This window comes from Dermacentor variabilis, chromosome 2, assembly GCF_050947875.1.
Source record: "Dermacentor variabilis isolate Ectoservices chromosome 2, ASM5094787v1, whole genome shotgun sequence".
Classification (NCBI taxonomy): domain Eukaryota; kingdom Metazoa; phylum Arthropoda; class Arachnida; order Ixodida; family Ixodidae; genus Dermacentor; species Dermacentor variabilis.
In genome coordinates, this window is record NC_134569.1 from 55,851,666 (window position 1) to 55,869,198 (window position 17,533).

At 51.3% G+C, this 17,533-nt stretch overlaps 1 protein-coding gene across 3 annotated transcripts in view; it reads left to right on the plus strand.

The window, feature by feature from the left end:
* The window catches only part of LOC142571917 (transcription factor Sp9-like), a 172,715-nt gene extending 158,588 nt beyond the window's left edge, over positions 1 to 14,127 (plus strand). For all 3 annotated transcript variants that reach the window (XM_075680627.1, XM_075680626.1, XM_075680629.1), the window contains 3 exons: positions 7,904 to 8,162; positions 8,685 to 9,213; positions 10,022 to 14,127. In XM_075680627.1, the coding sequence (XP_075536742.1) occupies positions 7,904 to 8,162; positions 8,685 to 9,213; positions 10,022 to 10,610 (1,377 nt within the window). In that variant the 3' untranslated portion in view covers positions 10,611 to 14,127. The remainder of the gene's footprint in view (positions 1 to 7,903; positions 8,163 to 8,684; positions 9,214 to 10,021) is intronic.
* Positions 14,128 to 17,533: the final 3,406 nt, after the last annotated feature.

Consider the following 17,533-nt stretch of genomic DNA (forward strand, 5'->3'; position numbering starts at 1 on the left):
ACTATGGAGTGACGGTTGAGCGAGTCTCGTGGAATCAGATCAGAGAGGAGCTGCTCACTCGTGTCGCTGGAGTGATAGGGAATTAGCCCCGTATAGCACGCAAAACAGAGGAATTAAGTCGCTGTTTGGGTCGGTAGAGATGTAACATCTCATTGATGAAATTTCAGCTTGTAGACTCGGTGAATGGAACAACGGAATAAATCGCTGCTAGTAGAGCAAGATTATAAGCTGAAGAGCTCAGTCCGTGAGCGTGGCTACTTTCACATGTAAGTTGTGATCGAGTAGCCGGAAACCGGGCTATGAGTTGCGAATCGGACTGTGTTGAATGCGAAGGTTTGTTGGTAGGCGACGCCAACGGGCACCACAGATAGAGATCCCGGCTGAGACTTACCTGGAGCCTTTACCACTTACCTATATACTAATCTCCTACAGCACTATCGCTTAACGCGCTGTACCCTACTACCCCCACAGAAAACGCTCACTCGCGAATAGCGGCTCTGGCCTGACGAATACTTCGGACTAATACTTATCCCCATCTTAAGGTCTAAACCATGCCATCGTTCCAACTCTATACTCATATAGATGTCCTCACTATGATGAATACGCCTCCTTATTTCAAACATTGTGGACATGCGCACATACACCCACCCTTCCGCCCATTCTCAACCTCACCCCTGACCAGTGTGAAGCAGCGCTGACTGGCCCACGGCAGGCAGTTGCTGCTGCAGGGTTTGTCGACTAAGGAGCCTTCCAACCGGAGAACAAGCTCGACCAGCTGCGACGCTCGTTCTCTCTTCAATAAATGTTTCGTACGACTTCTACTGTTACTTGCTAGGCGAGTAATTTCTTCCTGTAACTACAGAGCAGAGCATTCGAGAAAACTAGGAATGCCGTACGTACCTCATACGATCTATTATCAGTGAATATGACTATAGTACCCCATCTCAAGGTCAGTTCTGGACGTGGCGGGATATCTACAAAAGCACAGAAGGCTAGAAAAGTTGAAATTCTGATGTGAATGAGGCACTTTAAGACAGTAGCTTATCAGCAAAGGTGCAAGCTCATAAAAATTCACAAATATAACTTGACTTCGGTATTGGACGCGCACTCGGGCAGATAACACAGACGTGTGAACAAACTCCGGAATGAGTGCGTCATTTAGATAGAAAATTGGCGGAATACTCCTGGCTATTACGTTTTCGCTTCATAGCGAAAGAGTTCTTAAAAAATAAGAACAAGCTGCTAGAGTATCAGTCGACACCACATCTGCACCGACCGCTCTCCATTTTCACTTCTCAGGCTGCCGCATGAAATTGAAATAGCTTAGTTTAGTGCGAGAAAATCAGCAGGTTCTGCTAGGCAAAACTGGCTAAACACTGTCCTTGTGCTTCGGCGACGTCTCAACTTTTGAGTCCAGCGTGCTAGCTCAAAAATCTTACCTTATAACACGTTTCCTCGCGTACATGTGCACAAGCTACTCACATGGGTCACTTGTTTGCTACTCTATAAGTTTCCAGCTAAAGAGAGCTGAAAGCAGAGATGACGGTGAGGACCAGTCCTACATTTCGCTATGATGTAGTGACTACCTCAGCTTCCGAAGAACGTGCCTACGTAAAATCAAAACCCAACTGGCAAAGTCGACTGAAGAGATAAGTGTGTTGACACAACTTGGGACTCGTTGACACGCCTATTGGACTACCTCTTGACAGAATTTTTACATACAGCGCAGCTTATGCCAAGAAAGAAATTATATATATATATATATATATATATATATATATATATATATATATATATATATATATATATATATATATATATATATATATATATTGAGAACGGTCGCACCCTGACCCGCCAGAAGGCCGAATGACAGCGCAGCATTAATCACGTCGTCAACAATGGCAACCCCTCTCACAGTGTTATGACACACACAGGGGCACACACACTCAGCTGAAAGGCAAACCTTATACCAAAAGGGACTATACTGGAATCAGTCGGGCAAAAGCAAAACCGCGATCTCGTAGACTAGGAGACGGGGGAAAACTTATAAGCAGAAAAAAAGTGTACTAAAAATGTAAGAGAGGATATAGGGAGTTACAGTAGAGCAGAGAGACAAGGTCTCTCTCTCTGCTTGTCCTTCTTTCTCTCTTTCACTGCGAAATCTGTCGCCAGCCTCCAAATATTTCGACCCAGGAGCACCGAACCGCAGAGTTAGTAGGTCTAGGGCCGCGCGCAGTCCCCTTCGAAACACGCCCCGTTAAAGTAGAGGGCATTGAAATCGCTCGTTTGCGTGCGTCTGCGTACTTTTCAGTTTATCAAGGGTGGCGCTTTTGAAAGAGAGAGAGAGAGCAACACGGGGCGACAGGAGCAGAAAAAAGATGAAAGAAAGAAGAGCACGGAAAAAGAAACGCCAGCGTTTTTTCACGCCCGATTGTTATTACGTAGGTCTAGAATGAAGGCAGTGGAAAGAAGGCAGCACTCAGACTGCGGGCTTGCGTGCGCACAACGGTGCCACTAGTTGCACGAAAAAAAAAGAAAAAGAAAAAGAAAGGAAGACAAAGGGAAAAGAAAGAGAGCCCGGCGTGTCACGGGGCACGACAATCTTCAGGCCGCCATAGTGCGCCGTTGAGAGGAGAGATGGAACGCTGCCGTTGCATTGGCGCAGATGACGCGTGCTGCCTGGCGGCACAACGCTTTTATGTTGAAACCACCGACGCCAGCCCTCCTCCCTCCACCATGTGTACATTACCGTACGGGTGTCTATCTTAGCCAAAGCTGACTATGCATTTCTCCCTCACCCTCTTCCTTCTTTCTTTCTTGTTTGGCTACTGATAATTTTCTCTCTGATAGTGCTTTATTGTGGGCACACTATAACGATCTATCACTCGTCCGTACGCACCTACATCATAGTGCGCATACAAACCCGGGCACGATGTGCGCAGTCTAGGCCTCTCGACCCTGCCGCAGCTCGGCAGTGACGCCGTGAAAAGGACCCGAACACCACCTTCTGGCGCTCACGCCTGGAAGATTTCGCGCCGCCGAAGTCATGCATTCTGTAAAGGAGAGCGAGCAGCGATCGACGAGCGTTCTGTACAAAGTGTGTGTGTTTGTGCGCCCGTGAGATGAACGAAAGGAGGTGGTGCGAAATGGGGATTCGAGTCGAGGAGGGAGGAGACTGGGAGGGCCTGAGCACGCACAGCCTTTTTTGCTCGCCTCATGGAAGAAGGACGAGAGAGAAATTTATGAAAGCGGAAGCGGCCGGCAGAGCGGTCGAAAGGAAGGAAGTACGCGAGAGGATATCGAGCGCATCCGAGTTGAGCACCGCGGCGCCGACAACTCCTCGCGTTCTCCCATATATTCTTCGGGACGCGACAAGAGGCCGCGATGAATCCGCATTGTGGCCGTGTTTGCGCGCCTGTTGAGTTCGTGCTCTCGCCGCCTTTTCCAGCGTGCTCTGTAGCCGCGGTCGCCGCGTGATGGATTGATTGTCTTTGCAGGGGTTGCGCGTCGCGCCGCCTCCGACAATGAGAAAGGGGGAGGGGGGGTGCGACCGACCGACAAAAGGAGAGAGAAAGGGCGCGCAGAACGCAGGATAAACGCGCGGGAGGAAGCCGCCGACGGGTCGCGTCGCACAGAAGCAGCACACGCGCGCACGCGCGCGTTTTGTGTATCGCTATGTCCGTGCCTGTACGTGTGTGCGTGCGTGTGTGCGAACGTGTACGAGCCCTTGTGTCGGACGCAGCGGCGGCTGCGAAAAGAAGCTGCCTCCGCGGGGGAGCATGTCCACAGAGGCCGCTCGTATATGCGGGTCGCAGCCATTTGAAGGTGCCGAAGGTGACAAAAACGGGGAGTGGGCAAATAGAGAAACACATGCACCGAAAAGAGGAGAAAACTCGCAGCCGAAAAGACGCACCCAGGGGGAGAGAAGAGAGTAAGTACGCGGCGGTGGTGTGAAAAGGGAGAAGCGAAACGGGGCTCTCTCCTCGTTGCTCGCTTTCTTCACGGCGCGGCTAAACTTCTCAGCGCGTAAATAAATAGCGCGTTTGGTACCCCTCGAGCCCCGGACCGATTCGCACCGACGGCGCAGGAATACTGCAGCGCCTTCCTTTCCGCCTTGCGGGCCCCCATTCAGGCTCGCCTTTATCCTCATTCAAGTCTCCCCAACACATTTTAACTTGAATATGGCGTCGTCACCTCTCTTGTAGGGCACCCTGGTCGCGTCACTATTTGCTTGGACCTCGGAGGCACTGGCTGCTGGCCTTAGCGCGCTTCTCCGGGGGCACTCCTGCGCTGCATTAAGCTCCTGGCGAGGCTTTTTGCGGTGCCATAGCATCGCGGGACGAACGATTCCGCCTCGCCGTAGATTCCGTCGCATACGGGAACTTTGATTGTTCCTTTTGCTCGTCTTTGCTTACTTATTTTCATCTAGGGAGGCTCCTCTGTGGTTCGCTACATTTGGCGCGCCGGGCTCTTTGGCACTTGGAGCTCATTGTGGCGTTCGTTCCCCCCTACTCGGCGCGATTCCCCAGAATGGAGTCACCTTCCGTAGCGGCGGCGTGTCGTCCATCATTCGACCTGGGGCTCCCGAAAGGCAAAGCGCCGCGTCCTGCCCGCTCTCTGTGCGTGCGCCTAGGCATGTGGACATGCGCATGCGTCGGCAAGAGCGCTGTGCCCCGCTCACAATGATCCTCGACCCCCCCCCCCCCCCCGCCCCCTCTCTGCCCAATTCTGTTACTCCTCCTTTTTATCCGCTCCTGCTTGCCGGAACGCATGCGTGTCCGCAGCGCTACGCCAAGGTGTTTTGAGCCCGGAAAGAATAGAAAGCGGGCGTTATGAAAGAGGCGGACGGTCCGGGCCCAACTGCGGTTTAGGGCTTGCAAGTCGCTGCGGCTTGTTGTCGGGGTGTAATGCAGCGTGTTCAACTTTGTCAGCAGCCAAGGGCTTCGGGCCTTCTACTCGGCGCCTCTTTAGCGGGGCTCCGGCGCTTTGCCCTTTGCGGGCAATAGCCGTACGGGAAGAAGAGGGGGGGGGGGGGTGAGCCCGGCACCAAGTCCTTGTTTAGCGGGTGGGGGACGGGGGCCAGTGCGCCCCTGATATGGCAGCTGCCTGAAGACCGTAGAGAAAGGGTCCCCTTTGAAAGCGGTGGGCTTGAGAGCTCGGCCGCCCGTTTTGGAGCAAGTACTGCTTCCATCTCAACCAGAACGGGGGCAGTTCTCTGTTGCCGCGGTATGCCTTGCGTAAGTGCTTGCCTGTGCATAGAGGTCATTGTATATCTTCGGCGTGCGTTTGTATGTATGAAGCGGAGGCGCGCTCGTTAGTCGCTCACTGTTTTGGTTAAAGTGAAATCAAATGTAGCATAGTGCGTTGTCTTGCCGGCATTCAAGTGGACCTTATGTTTGAAAACAAACGCTAGTAGCGTTTGGCGAATATTGCTCATTTAGCTTGCCGCAAAGGAGAAGCAAAAGCTCTCTTGCAAAAGTTCTTCAACGCTGTTGGCGCGTCGAATGATCCAGAGCCACAGAGGGCGCAGCGATATCACTGACGTCGCCGAAAAATGACACCGTATGTATTCTCCAGTGACCACTCTGTCCTGAGATGGATTTTATTACCGCCTGGTCCGTTCCGAAAAGTTGCGTATTCTTGAGAAGGTATGCGACGACAATGATCTTAAAACTGGGACATCAGCCAATGCAGAGCGAAAAACGATACTTAAGTCATGCCAGCAGTATGTTTAGACATGACTGGTGTATTGTGGGGTGTACGTATGGCTTTCTTCAATCAACCTATAGTATACGGAGCAGTGACTCAAACAGAAAATAATTTTTCTTCGCCTTGCGTTCGCACGTCCAAGCACATATTTTGTTTGCTCATCTGAGAGGTTATAAAGCCAACAACAGGCTGCAATTGCCTCTTTTTGTTGTGAACACCGCAGGAAGGTCCGCTTTGATGAGGCTGAAGTCTATAGCTTGTATCCTGAAGACATATGTAACAGTTTTATTCAATCCATACGCGTGAACTTCGCTTCGATGTCGTTCGCCGCAGCTAAAGAACACTTGACAGGACACTTTTATATATATACACGTGTTCCCAAAAGAGGAACTCGGATGCGTCAGCGACTGCCTGTTAAGCGGCAAGACCCCCGAATACTTGTTTACAAATTTTGTCCCCGTGCATTCTCCACAAAAGGAGAAAGAAAAGGCGACGGTGCGCGTAACGGTCACTTATCCATTACACTGCTAAGCCGTTCGCACCAGCGCTCCGGGCCGACGGGAGCGCATAAGCGGACCCTGTAGCCATAGCTCCCGTTAGCGCGCGTCCTCGGTATATGCGCAGCAGGCGCAGCCGTCAGTTGTTTCCCCTCGGTTGCGACTGAGCGTCCGGACGGTCGCGGTGTGCGGATGCGACGTGGCGTGCGCGCTTCGTCCGCGCGGGTCACCCGCTCTGGTGAGGCAGGGGGGGGGGGGGGGGGGAGCTGTAATTCAGCACTAAACAGCTGTTGGGCTGACAGTTTCCCCGCCGCCGTGAATGGTGGTGCGCTGACGCTTGTCCGTGGTTCTGCTCTTCTCTCGTCCGTTCTTGTTGCCGATGCCAACGCGCCGCTCGATGCATGCGCTCGCCGTTCTGCTCCCCCCTTTCTGTCGAGTCCCCGCTGCCACGTATACTGCGTGCTCTCTCGCTCGTTGGAGAAGCCGTGAAAAATTCTTCTGTTCGGCAGTATGTGGTATACGTGCGGTAGTAAATGTGAGTGTGTGCGCGTCCGTGTGCGAGAAGGGAGCGGGAGCATAGCTTCCCTGCGTTCAACTGGCGGCGATGGATCGGGAGCGCGAAAACGGAGAACGGAGGGTTGCAGGGGTGTAGAGGCAGGAGGGGGGGGGGCGGTGTTGCCGGGGCGGCGGCCCCTTTTCAGGAGCGAACGGCACGGCCGTGTGTGACATGCCGCCTCAGCGGGACAGTAGTGCGCGACAGCAGAGCGCGCGCGCTCCTCTGCCGCGGCCACATGTTCCTCGCGGCAGCGGTGCATGCAAAGGCGGCGGCGGCGACGACAGCTTTTGCCTTCAGTGGCCAAGCGCCGGCGGGGGATCGAGAACGGCGCGGCGCTTTGGCTCTGCGAGGCCGCCGCCGCCGCCCCGCTACAGCGCTGCTCCGCAGGGCTGTGCCCCTGCGGTGGGGTTTTCTGTGCCCGTCACAGCAGGATGCGACACCCTACTCTTTTTACGCGGTACTTGCTTTCGCTGCTCCTTGCCCTTCTGTCCGCGCTTCTGTCCGCTCTCGTTGTTGGGACATATATGACCGATAAGTCGACGTTGTCATACTAATGCGCTGCGTCCTTACCGGTTCTCCTGGCGAGGAGTACGTACCCGGCCGTCGCGTCTCGGGAGGCGAGTGCCGTTTCTAAAGTGATTAGCACCGGTCGCTGCAGGTAGCCTTGAGAGCAACTATGGAAAGCAAGACACTCTTGTCTATGTTCGCACGGATAACATGAGTGCGTGCTCATTCTTTTAAGGTAGTGTAGGACGTTTAAATCTGCAGTTCAGCAGCTGTATTGTAGCGTGTTTCCAAACAAGTTTTGCTCAGTCTCTGACTTCACTTATGGATCTCGTCAGCACAGGGCTCGAGAAAAAAAAAAAAAACATGTTCGAGTGCACGTCTTTTGTAACGGGATATTGTAACAATTTTGTTGCTCATTTATTCCTTTCCGGCGCTTCGTCAGTAGTCCGTGCGACGCCCTGTTTATATTATCATTATGGTTGACCCGTCGTGTGCAGTGGATGATAATACAGCAATTGAATCGAGCGATATGAATCCGTATACTATATTGGCTTAGTTGCTCATGTTTCTTGCAAGAATAGATAGTGCACGGAGATATGCTGACGTTTCCTTTGTTTTCCTATGCTTGCAGGAGCGGCCGGGCGGCACGCCCCTGGCCATGCTGGCGGCTCAGTGCAACAAACTGGCCAGTAAGAGCCCTCCGCCGCTGGCGGACGCGGCCGTGGGCAAGGGCTTCCACCCCTGGAAGAAGGCCGCACCGCAGGGCAGCAGCTCCTCAACGCCCCCGCCGCAACAGCAAACCTCGTCGTCGTCCGGACTCGGACAGCAGCACCCGAGGCTGGCTCACTCGGGCTCCTCTCCTTACCAGCACAACCACCAGAGGACGCCAGGTACGAAGCCAGCTGGCTCGGTCTTCTTAAGTTGCCGTCCAGTGAGAATGGATAGACAACGCGTTGATTATTCCTTATCATTACGAACGCTTTGCATTTAATTAGAAAATGACAACATTTTAATAGCCAAAATTTTCTGCTAGGCTATGGTGTTTTAATAAGTCTGTGTAATCCTAATTTTATTGCGTGACCTTTTTTTTTTTTTTTTCGAGCATTCGTGTTGAAGTTTCCTTGTATTACAAGTACAGAAAGCACTTCACACTGCTTCCACCATTGCATGTGTAAACAGTGGCAAGTGGTGCGCGATATCACCAGATCCGCCCTCTGTCGACCAACAGGAAACATCGTGCCCTACCACTTGGGCCAAGAACGCTATTCTTTGTAGCACGCTTGCAGCCACCAGTTTGTTGACAGTGTAATTAGCGACAGAAAAAAGTATCACGAACGACGTGGAGTGACTGTGTACAGCAACCACGCAGATGTCGGAGGTCATGCTTAACCATGGATGCGCGTCACACGCAGGCTCAGCGGTCTCGAGTGGCTCTGTGACGACGGTGACCACGACGCCCTGCAGCTACCCATCCGAGTCGCTGTTCTACCCGGGCGTCTCTGCGGCCGCCACGACAGGAGTGCCCTCAGCCGGCGCGGCTAGCGACTCCCTCCTGGCCAAGGTGGAGCCCCTGGGCCGCATGTATTCCCACGCTTACTGCGACAACTGGCCGTACGCGGCGGCGGCGCACATCAAGCCCGAGACGGCGAACGCGTTCAACTCGTCTCCCTGGTGGGAGGTGGGCGCCGGCGGCTCGTGGCTGGATGCCACCGGCCACTCGCAGCTGCCCAACGCGTACGCGGCCGCGGCCGCCGCCAGCTCGGACTACGGTCTCGGATCGGGCCTGGCCGGCAGCCCGCTGCTGGGCTCCTCCCCGCTGCTGCAGGACACGTACAAGTCGATGCTTCCTGGCCAGGGTGCCCCCGGCGTCGCGTCGCCGTTCTCGCTGGCGCAGCCGGCGCTGCCGCAGGTCGCCGCCTCCTCTCCGCGGTCACAGCGGAGGTGAGTGACGCGCGCTCGCACGCATTCCTCTGGCGCCGCGCTTCACGCTTTTGTCACTTGTCCTTTCGTTTAAGGCGACAAGACTGAACGCTGGGCAAGTTGGTTTACATGACCGACTATAAGGCGAGGACCAGCTAAAGAAACGCGTACGCGAGAAACAGGGAGTACACAGGACGAATCATGGTATACGCTCGTGACAGGACGGAATGCACATGCGTTCTGTGTGACCAGCAATCGTCCTGCGTACTATATGTTTCTTGCGTGTGCGTGTCTCTCGTTGGTCTTGGTCTTAGTTCATTTAGGGCGTCTTCTGCAGGTCTCCTTAGTGCGAGGCGCATTCCTTACTGTTCACACGATGCCTCCTATACGTTCGCGTACACTGCAACACCTGGTTCAGCTTTTATAGGATCCTCGCACTGCAAAATTTATTTTTCAACTGTATATTTTCTATGAGACATGCCAAGATGAAACTTCGGCACTGTCTATCTATTGGCCGTGATTAAAGTTATCTCTATAATCATCACTGAGAAAATGCCCGTATTCCGAGAATGTTGAAGACAGCGCGCACTGTCCAAGTACCTCCAGAATGTGGTAGGTGTTCCGCAATGCATGTTTTCCCTGAACATGCTCTAATTTGACAAGCTCGTTTAACAGTTGGCTTTGCAACCGCTCTCGTTGAGCAAACCAAGTCACCATAATCGTGACAGTAGCTCTAACGTAGGCGCCCGTCCAGACAGCACGTGCTCTCGCTTGCTTTCAAACCGCCCCCTGTGACGACACTGACGTGGTATCGCTGACACGCTCGCAGGTACACGGGCCGGGCGACCTGCGACTGCCCCAACTGCCAAGAGGCCGAGCGGCTCGGACCCGCCGGGGCCCACCTGCGCAAGAAGAACATCCACTCGTGCCACATCCCGGGCTGCGGCAAGGTGTACGGCAAGACGTCGCACCTCAAGGCGCACCTGCGCTGGCACACAGGCGAGCGACCTTTCGTCTGCAACTGGCTCTTCTGCGGCAAGCGGTTCACGCGGTCCGACGAGCTGCAGCGCCACCTGCGCACGCACACGGGCGAGAAGCGCTTCGCCTGCCCCGTCTGCAACAAGCGCTTCATGCGCTCCGACCACCTCAGCAAGCACGTCAAGACGCACAACGGCGGCGGATCGTCGGGCGACAAGAAGGGCTCCTCCTCGGGATCCTGCTCGGACTCGGACAACTCGCAGAGCGAGGCCCCCCACCCGATGGGGGGAGGAGGAGGGGGCCTGCCGCCCTCACAGCTGGGCTCGGCGGGCTTGTCCCAGGGCCTCGCCCTGGGCCCGCCGCCTCCGCCGCACGTGCCCCTCGGCGTGCTGGGCGCGCACGTCGCCCAGCACCCGGCCGACGCGCACCGACACAAGTAGGGGGCTCGAGACTCGCCGCTCGCGCCGCGAGACGGCGCCGCTGCTGTTTCACTCGTGGTGCCTGTTACATAGCGAATGCCCGCTATACTGCGCAGTCGAGGACGCCTAAAGCGCCAGCCTGCCACGCCGCTCAGTGCGACAAATGCGTCGTCAGCCCTCGGCTGACTGCCTGCGTCTGTATAAAAGGTTTATTTAATGAAGATGCGAGGAGTCAACTCCACGAGAACTCCAGTGGATTAAGCTAGTATATACCGTGTCAAGGAGCAGGAGTAGTTGATACGAAGGAAGACCTGTTTATTTTAAATTGAGGTGTCTACATGTCAGTCCATTAGGGTACCGCATGGAGTAAGAAATGCCACAGAAAAGATGATTCGAGGACGGATCGACTAGTGGCGCTAGCGTTCCTGGAAATGTTCCTAAGTATTCGCTGACAACCCTGCGCAGCGAGCTCGTCAGCTATAGCTGTCGTTTACCCGACGTTGAAAGCGGTGCGCTGGCGCTCGAGTGAAACAGCAGAACGCGCTCGTCTTCGGCGCGGCGTGGTGCGTCGCGCCCTCGTCACCGATACGCTACACAGCTGGTGTAGTGAGTGACCGGTCGGCGGCAATGGCGGTGACAGCGCGTCCTGGTGCGCCCTGGGGTGCGTCGGCGCTTGTACGAAGGGCCTGTCGGTGGCTGCAGTACTCCGGAGAACCATCCGTGCCGTGCTCTGGAGAGGGAGGGCGAAGGGCCGACGGACCTGTGCGACGGTGCAGCGGGCGCCCTATAGAACGCCCCGCGGATGTTGTGTGCGCTGTGTGCGGGCAGCTTTCTTCCCGGTTCGCGTCTGCGCGCTGGTGGCTTGTTGAACTCTGCGCGTTGGCTATCAGTGGAGGAGGAGGAGCTCTCGAAACTGTAAGACTTGGGAGGGGCCGTCGATCACGTGCGTTGTTTGCAACGTTAACACCGGCCTTGCTAGGGAAAGTGTTGAGAGAAGTGATTACACCTCCGATTACCACTGATTGGCATTTAAGTTTCCTACGTTTTCGGGAGGAAGACATGGTAGATGAATTGCGCCTGGATAGTTTATAAATAAATTCTGGCAGGACCAACCAATTATTTAATGGAAGCTTTAAAACTTGCCCTAGTTGGCCTAGTGGTGGCTATATTAGGCCACATTAACTTTCTTGGTGCGATTAATATTCATTTGCTTGGTTTTATATTTAGCGAGTCGCTTCGCTATGTGTGGATCTTAATATGAACCTAGAATATTGTCTTGCTCGCTAAATGGAAGCGTGGTCCTTGAAATGAAGCTCTGGAATTTAATATTAAAGAACTGCTTGAAGGGAATGTGTCAAAATTCGAAAGCTGTACGCGATATCAGGTGTTAACCCTTACGCGATGTACGACGAATAATGTTCTCTGGGGACTCTCTAGAGAAGCCGATTAGGCGATCAGCGGTGGCTTGTATTTGAACTCTGGAAAGAACGGTTTTCACAATTGGCTTGCGATCACGTTTCGGGAGTGACCAGCCGCGCGACGCGCTCCAAGTCACCACGCGGGTGACGCCTCTATCACCGAGCCGCGAATGAAAACAAAGAGCCGTATAGCAGAAGAGAGAAAGCATCGTTTGCCATACGTCGCCTTCCTGTCAAGCCGACTCCGTGTGTGCCTCGTGACTTTCGAACTGCCGGCAGCACTGTGCATCAACGTGATGGAAACTGCTTCGTGGTGTGTGTTTGTGTGTGTGTCTGCGCGCGAAATAGATGTATTTCCTTCATTTTTTTTTTCGACGATGACGCGACAGCGTTCGTCTCTTTATTAATGTGTGCGCGCGAAAATCGCTCAGCTAGAAGGTCTTAAAACGCGCGAATTTTGCGCGCGGTGACCTAAGTTTTCTTGTGCTATTAGAAAAAAAAAATATTGTCGTCGAGCTTTATATTGTACTACAGTGCGAGTCTTTCTTCGATGAAGAGACTATGAGACTTTGAAAGAGTTCTGCCACGGGTTTTCAGTGATCTAGGACATTGTACATAGTGACTCAACAAAGGAAAGAACTCTGTGCAATTGTAAATTTTTCGCCCACTTTTTTTAAAAGTTGTCTCTCAATGTGTTCGCATGTGTGTCTACGTGTGCATCATGAACGCTAGTAAAGAAAAAAAAAAGTAAGTCCCGGAGATTCGAACTATGGTGAACGTTCTGTCTACTGAGGTTGAGCGTAATTTCTGAAGTGCACTCATAGAGGTATCCTTAGCAGAGATGCCAACAGAACGCCAGTACACGTGGCATGGCGCTGACGTCATTGTTTACGTTGTACTTTGGTACCGCATGCTGTTGCGGCGGAAGGCAGGGCTGAACAGAAGCCGCGAATTTAAGGTAATCCGACTGAATAGGTATTTTTGTCGCAGGATTGAACGAAGTGTCATGGAACGTGGAAAGAAAACGTTCATCTTTTTTTTTGTGTGTGTATTGTGTCACGGACTACTCAAATTGAGTACATCCATTTTGTTTTTGGCTGGGACGAACTTGTGTTGTTGTATTGGAAGATCTATGTAATTATTGCAGTTAGCGATGGAATGTGAACTCAAATCTGCTGTCCCAGGTGTGATCATTAGAAAAAAAAAAAGGCAAGCGTGCTGAAAAGCGGTTATATCTGTTTAGTAAACCAACTGGGCACCAGCCAACAATTCATTTTCAACATTGTGCACAACCGCCTAAAGTAAGACTGCAGGTCATCGAACCTTAGGAAATGACCTCAAAATTTTCGTGGCCTATAGCGCCAAAGACTGCAAAGTTACGTTTGCAGCCATTGTGGTATCGCCGATACACGCCTCACAGGGCACATTCAGATTGGGAGTGAGTGGAGCGTCTTCACGGCTCACAGGGTCTGTGAAAGTTTGTGCTACATCTTCGGCGAAACTGACATTTGCGCAACAGAGCTTGCGATGTGCCTCATTTTGCAGAGGACGCTATTTATGAACGTATTCTCGTAAGTGTTGGCATGGGATATTGTTTGAACGCGTACCGAGCGTCCCGAAATCCAGATTTGGAGAAAAGGTGTCTCGCGCGTGAAAGAAAGAAAGGAAGAGGGGATTCGTGAATGAGCATGTGTGAAAGTTCCCGTAAGAAAACGTAAATAAACAAGCAGATTTGAAACGTCAGCCCTGAACTACTTCCGTTGCACGACAACTTTGCATCGCCACGGACTTGCAAAATGGCCGGGCCAGGTTAGTCACTTGTGCAAGCGTTGGCTTGACTTCGGAAAGTGGTGCCATCCCGACATTGCCGCGGAGAGTGTAACAAATGTGTAACTTCCTTGACCGTGCGTGTCGTTGTCTCGTGACTCCGTATACCGATTGGAGTAAGAGCATAAAAATCTTCGCATGCGCTCAGCTCTGACGAACGTTTAGACGGTTTTGTTTTCTACTTGCTTTCAGTATTTTTTTTTTGAACTGTAATTCCTGACGGTGACAATTCCAGTGCTATTGACAAACGAATAAAAAGAAAGGCAAATGCTGACGAGCATGTTCCTACAGAATTGCGAGTCATGTGGTCATTTTTCTGTGTGTTGCGTGTCAAGCTCGGATTTCTTGAACGTATTCCTTGGCGAAGAGCATGAGAACGTTGACGTCATCCTATTGCCGCGTGTAATTGAACATGGTGAAAGACTTTGGACGTGAAAGGTATGTATGCGGCAATATTCTGCGACTGATGACACATCACCGGCTGTCAGATACACGCCTTGCTGGACCTCGAAAGAACTGCGTTAAGTATTTCAAGACACACGAAGATGAACGAGCACGGCACACAAGTACCCACGTAAATCCTTCGTGTGTGTCTTGTAATAGTCAGCGAAGTTTTCATGATGTCGTACCGACTAGCCGCGTTCTACGCTTCTGTAAGCCTTGATGAACGCAGGTGTCTGAACTCTTGTTCAACCCTTTTGGTGATCAAAAAATTTGTTTACGGTAGTGAGCCAAAGCACAAGTATCGTGTTTGGTTCATCTATCGTTTGTATGTGATCGTGCACATTCTGAAACCTCGAACGTTTATCGTTCGCGGGCGAGCAATTCGTCATCATGCAGCGGCAGTTCGTCAACTGGGTGGATCTAAATATAGGTTGGGAACGGATGGTCTAGCCCTTCACGTGTCCCCCGATTGCCTTCCGCTACTTATGATACCTGCACACGATGCTGTTAATTACCGCATCATAACCGGGGGTCGTAACGACGCTGTTCATGAGTATCTGGATTTTTGAGTCGTCCCCTCATCCGTGCCAGCCACCACCAACACAACCGGCCATCGTTACTAACGAGAGTGCACCATGCGAATGTGGGTACGGATAATAGCGAGAGCGAAGGGAAGAGTTTTACACTCGCAAAATTAACAACTCTCACATTCAAAGAGCGTCGACAAAACAACCATAGCAAATCAAGAGTTTACAAGCATGCGATATGTTGTGATTCCTTCCTGTGAGGTCATTTCCAGTGGGACGGAACTGTGCTACTGACAACAGAGACGCTTGAGCAATTTGTATTCATAATTTCTTGAATATAGTGTGGAACTAGAAAGAGAGCGAAAATAAGGAATAGGAGATGCGCTTAACCGTCACAAAAGACGTTCACTGGAAACAACTTGATATGAACATTTATGTTGGCCACAGTGTCGCAAAATCTATGCAGTGCAATTGTGCTCATGCGTAAGGAATTCCATGAGCCGAATTCACAAAAGTTTCGTTCGTGAGAGCTGTTTACCATAGGTGGGCCAGCTTCGCTAATATGTTCAATGCCACGATTGCCTGTCATCTACTCTTGCGAATAGGTTTAGCGTAAGAACTTTTTTGTGGATGCGGGCCCTGAATTGCACAGCAAACTCACATGCTGTCAAGGCACAACTATTCATAGAGTGCTGCCCACGCATGACTGATGCAGAAGCTTCTGATCTTCCACTCTTCGCTACAGTGTACAGACACGTGTGCTCGCAATTGCAGTAGCTCGTTTTGATCGAATACCATTATCAGAGCAAACTATTTCGGAATGCTTTTAATAAGCCATCGCAGCTGACGGCGACGAAGGCACTCTATACAGTTTTTAAGGAAATAGAGCTGCACAAGTTGGCTGTAGCCTGAATTGGCGTTCGTTGTGCTGCCCATGTTCCTGCCACGCTCCGATAGTGGGCGGGGATCGTGACCAGCGATGATCGTGCGTCTGTATACCCTGCCTCTCTTTTAACTTTTTTTACATTTCAACACCCTTTCCCCAATTCGTCAGTATAGGCAGCAAACAAAATTTTTCGTTCTGGTTAACCTCCTTCCCCTTTATTCTGTCTATTTCTCTCTCTCTCTTCAGCTAGGGACCACCTCAACTATTTATATATTGAGCTCATTATTATGGTGGTCAATGATTGTAATGTGATCAAAGCGAGGTGATAAACACGATCTTTTTTCTGTGCGTTATCTGTGCGCACTGTTTTGAAGTAACGATGCATAAACCACGGCAAGCGCATTCTTCTGGAAACTCGCAGTGCCATTTATTATGCTGAGGACGGGAGTAAGGTCACACAGGCATTATTCTCATCTTCCATACGAAAGCGGGCGTTGTCGCTAAACCTTCAAGATTTAGCGCACGTGTATTGCCACATGCACACGCCTGTCTGACACGACCGGTGACTTTTGCTCGCATGTCCTCGGTAAACAAGAAAGAACACTGAACGTGTCACATGCTCATATATATATATATATATATATATATATATATATATATATATATATATATATATATATATATATATATATATATATATATATATATATATATATATATATATACACTGGCCTACAAGCCCGCTAGCTTTAAGTAAGCGTACGCCTTGTCAGCTATGAGCCGGTCTGACCTATTGCGATGCAACGTTATTTTGTCCCTTGCGGCTTGGCCAGAAACCTCAGAAAGCGACACGCGCATTGCTACTGTAGCTCAATTCGACACACCTCTGTGATCGTGTGTAGCCTCGAGGTGCACCTCCAGTTGAAGCGTCACCCTAGGCGTTCTCCCTCGTTCCTTGCTTTTCATACCCCCCCCCGCCCCCCGCCCCGCTTCCTTGCTTTGTGCAGGGCAGCAAAGCGGACACGCGTTTGGTTCACTTCCCTGCCCTTGCCATCTCTCTTGTGTTCTATTTTTGCCGCTGGGTGCAACGTTCGTGAAGACTTATTCGTTTCTCACTGACATGACTGGTACATCTACTTATATGCGACAGTTGCAGGGGAGAAGAATCTATTGAACATCTTATATACATCTGTCCCTGCTATGAGGAGCGGCGTCTTTTGCTTCGCGCCACTCTAGGTCACTTTGACTGAAGACCATTTCAGTAGTTTGTGGAGTTCAATCTCTACAGTTCAATGTCTTTGAATTTATCTCAACGTGTAGATGAGTGACGGTCCTATGGGGATGTACTGTAAAACCATTTATTTTCGCGTGTCTTTAACTTCCGCGAATGTCACAATTGGAAAATAGTACGTATGAAAGGGTGCGCGAGATAACGAAGGAAGAAGTATGGGCAAAATATGTTAAGAACTAAAAATTTATTTTGCCAGCTAGTCCTACTGTCTGTACCCCTTCAAACGTAGCGCATGCGATTTCCTTGGCTACGCAAGCTACAAACTACACTATTTCTAAAAGGCAAAATAAGTTTTAAAAAATAAAACGCAAAGAAATAGCCGCGATTATGCCCTCGGTTCCCGATTTGCGAACGACTGGGCCGGGATATTGTACAGCTTTACAGTATGTGAAACCCCACTGTTTCCATTGCACGAATGTATGAATCATTTAGCCAATAATCTAGAAGCTAACCTCTCCAGTGGAAGCCGGCTTCGCCGCGCATTTACACCTTGACTGCAAAGTATATATTACAAGCACAAAACGGTGACGTAGATATTAACACAAAGCACA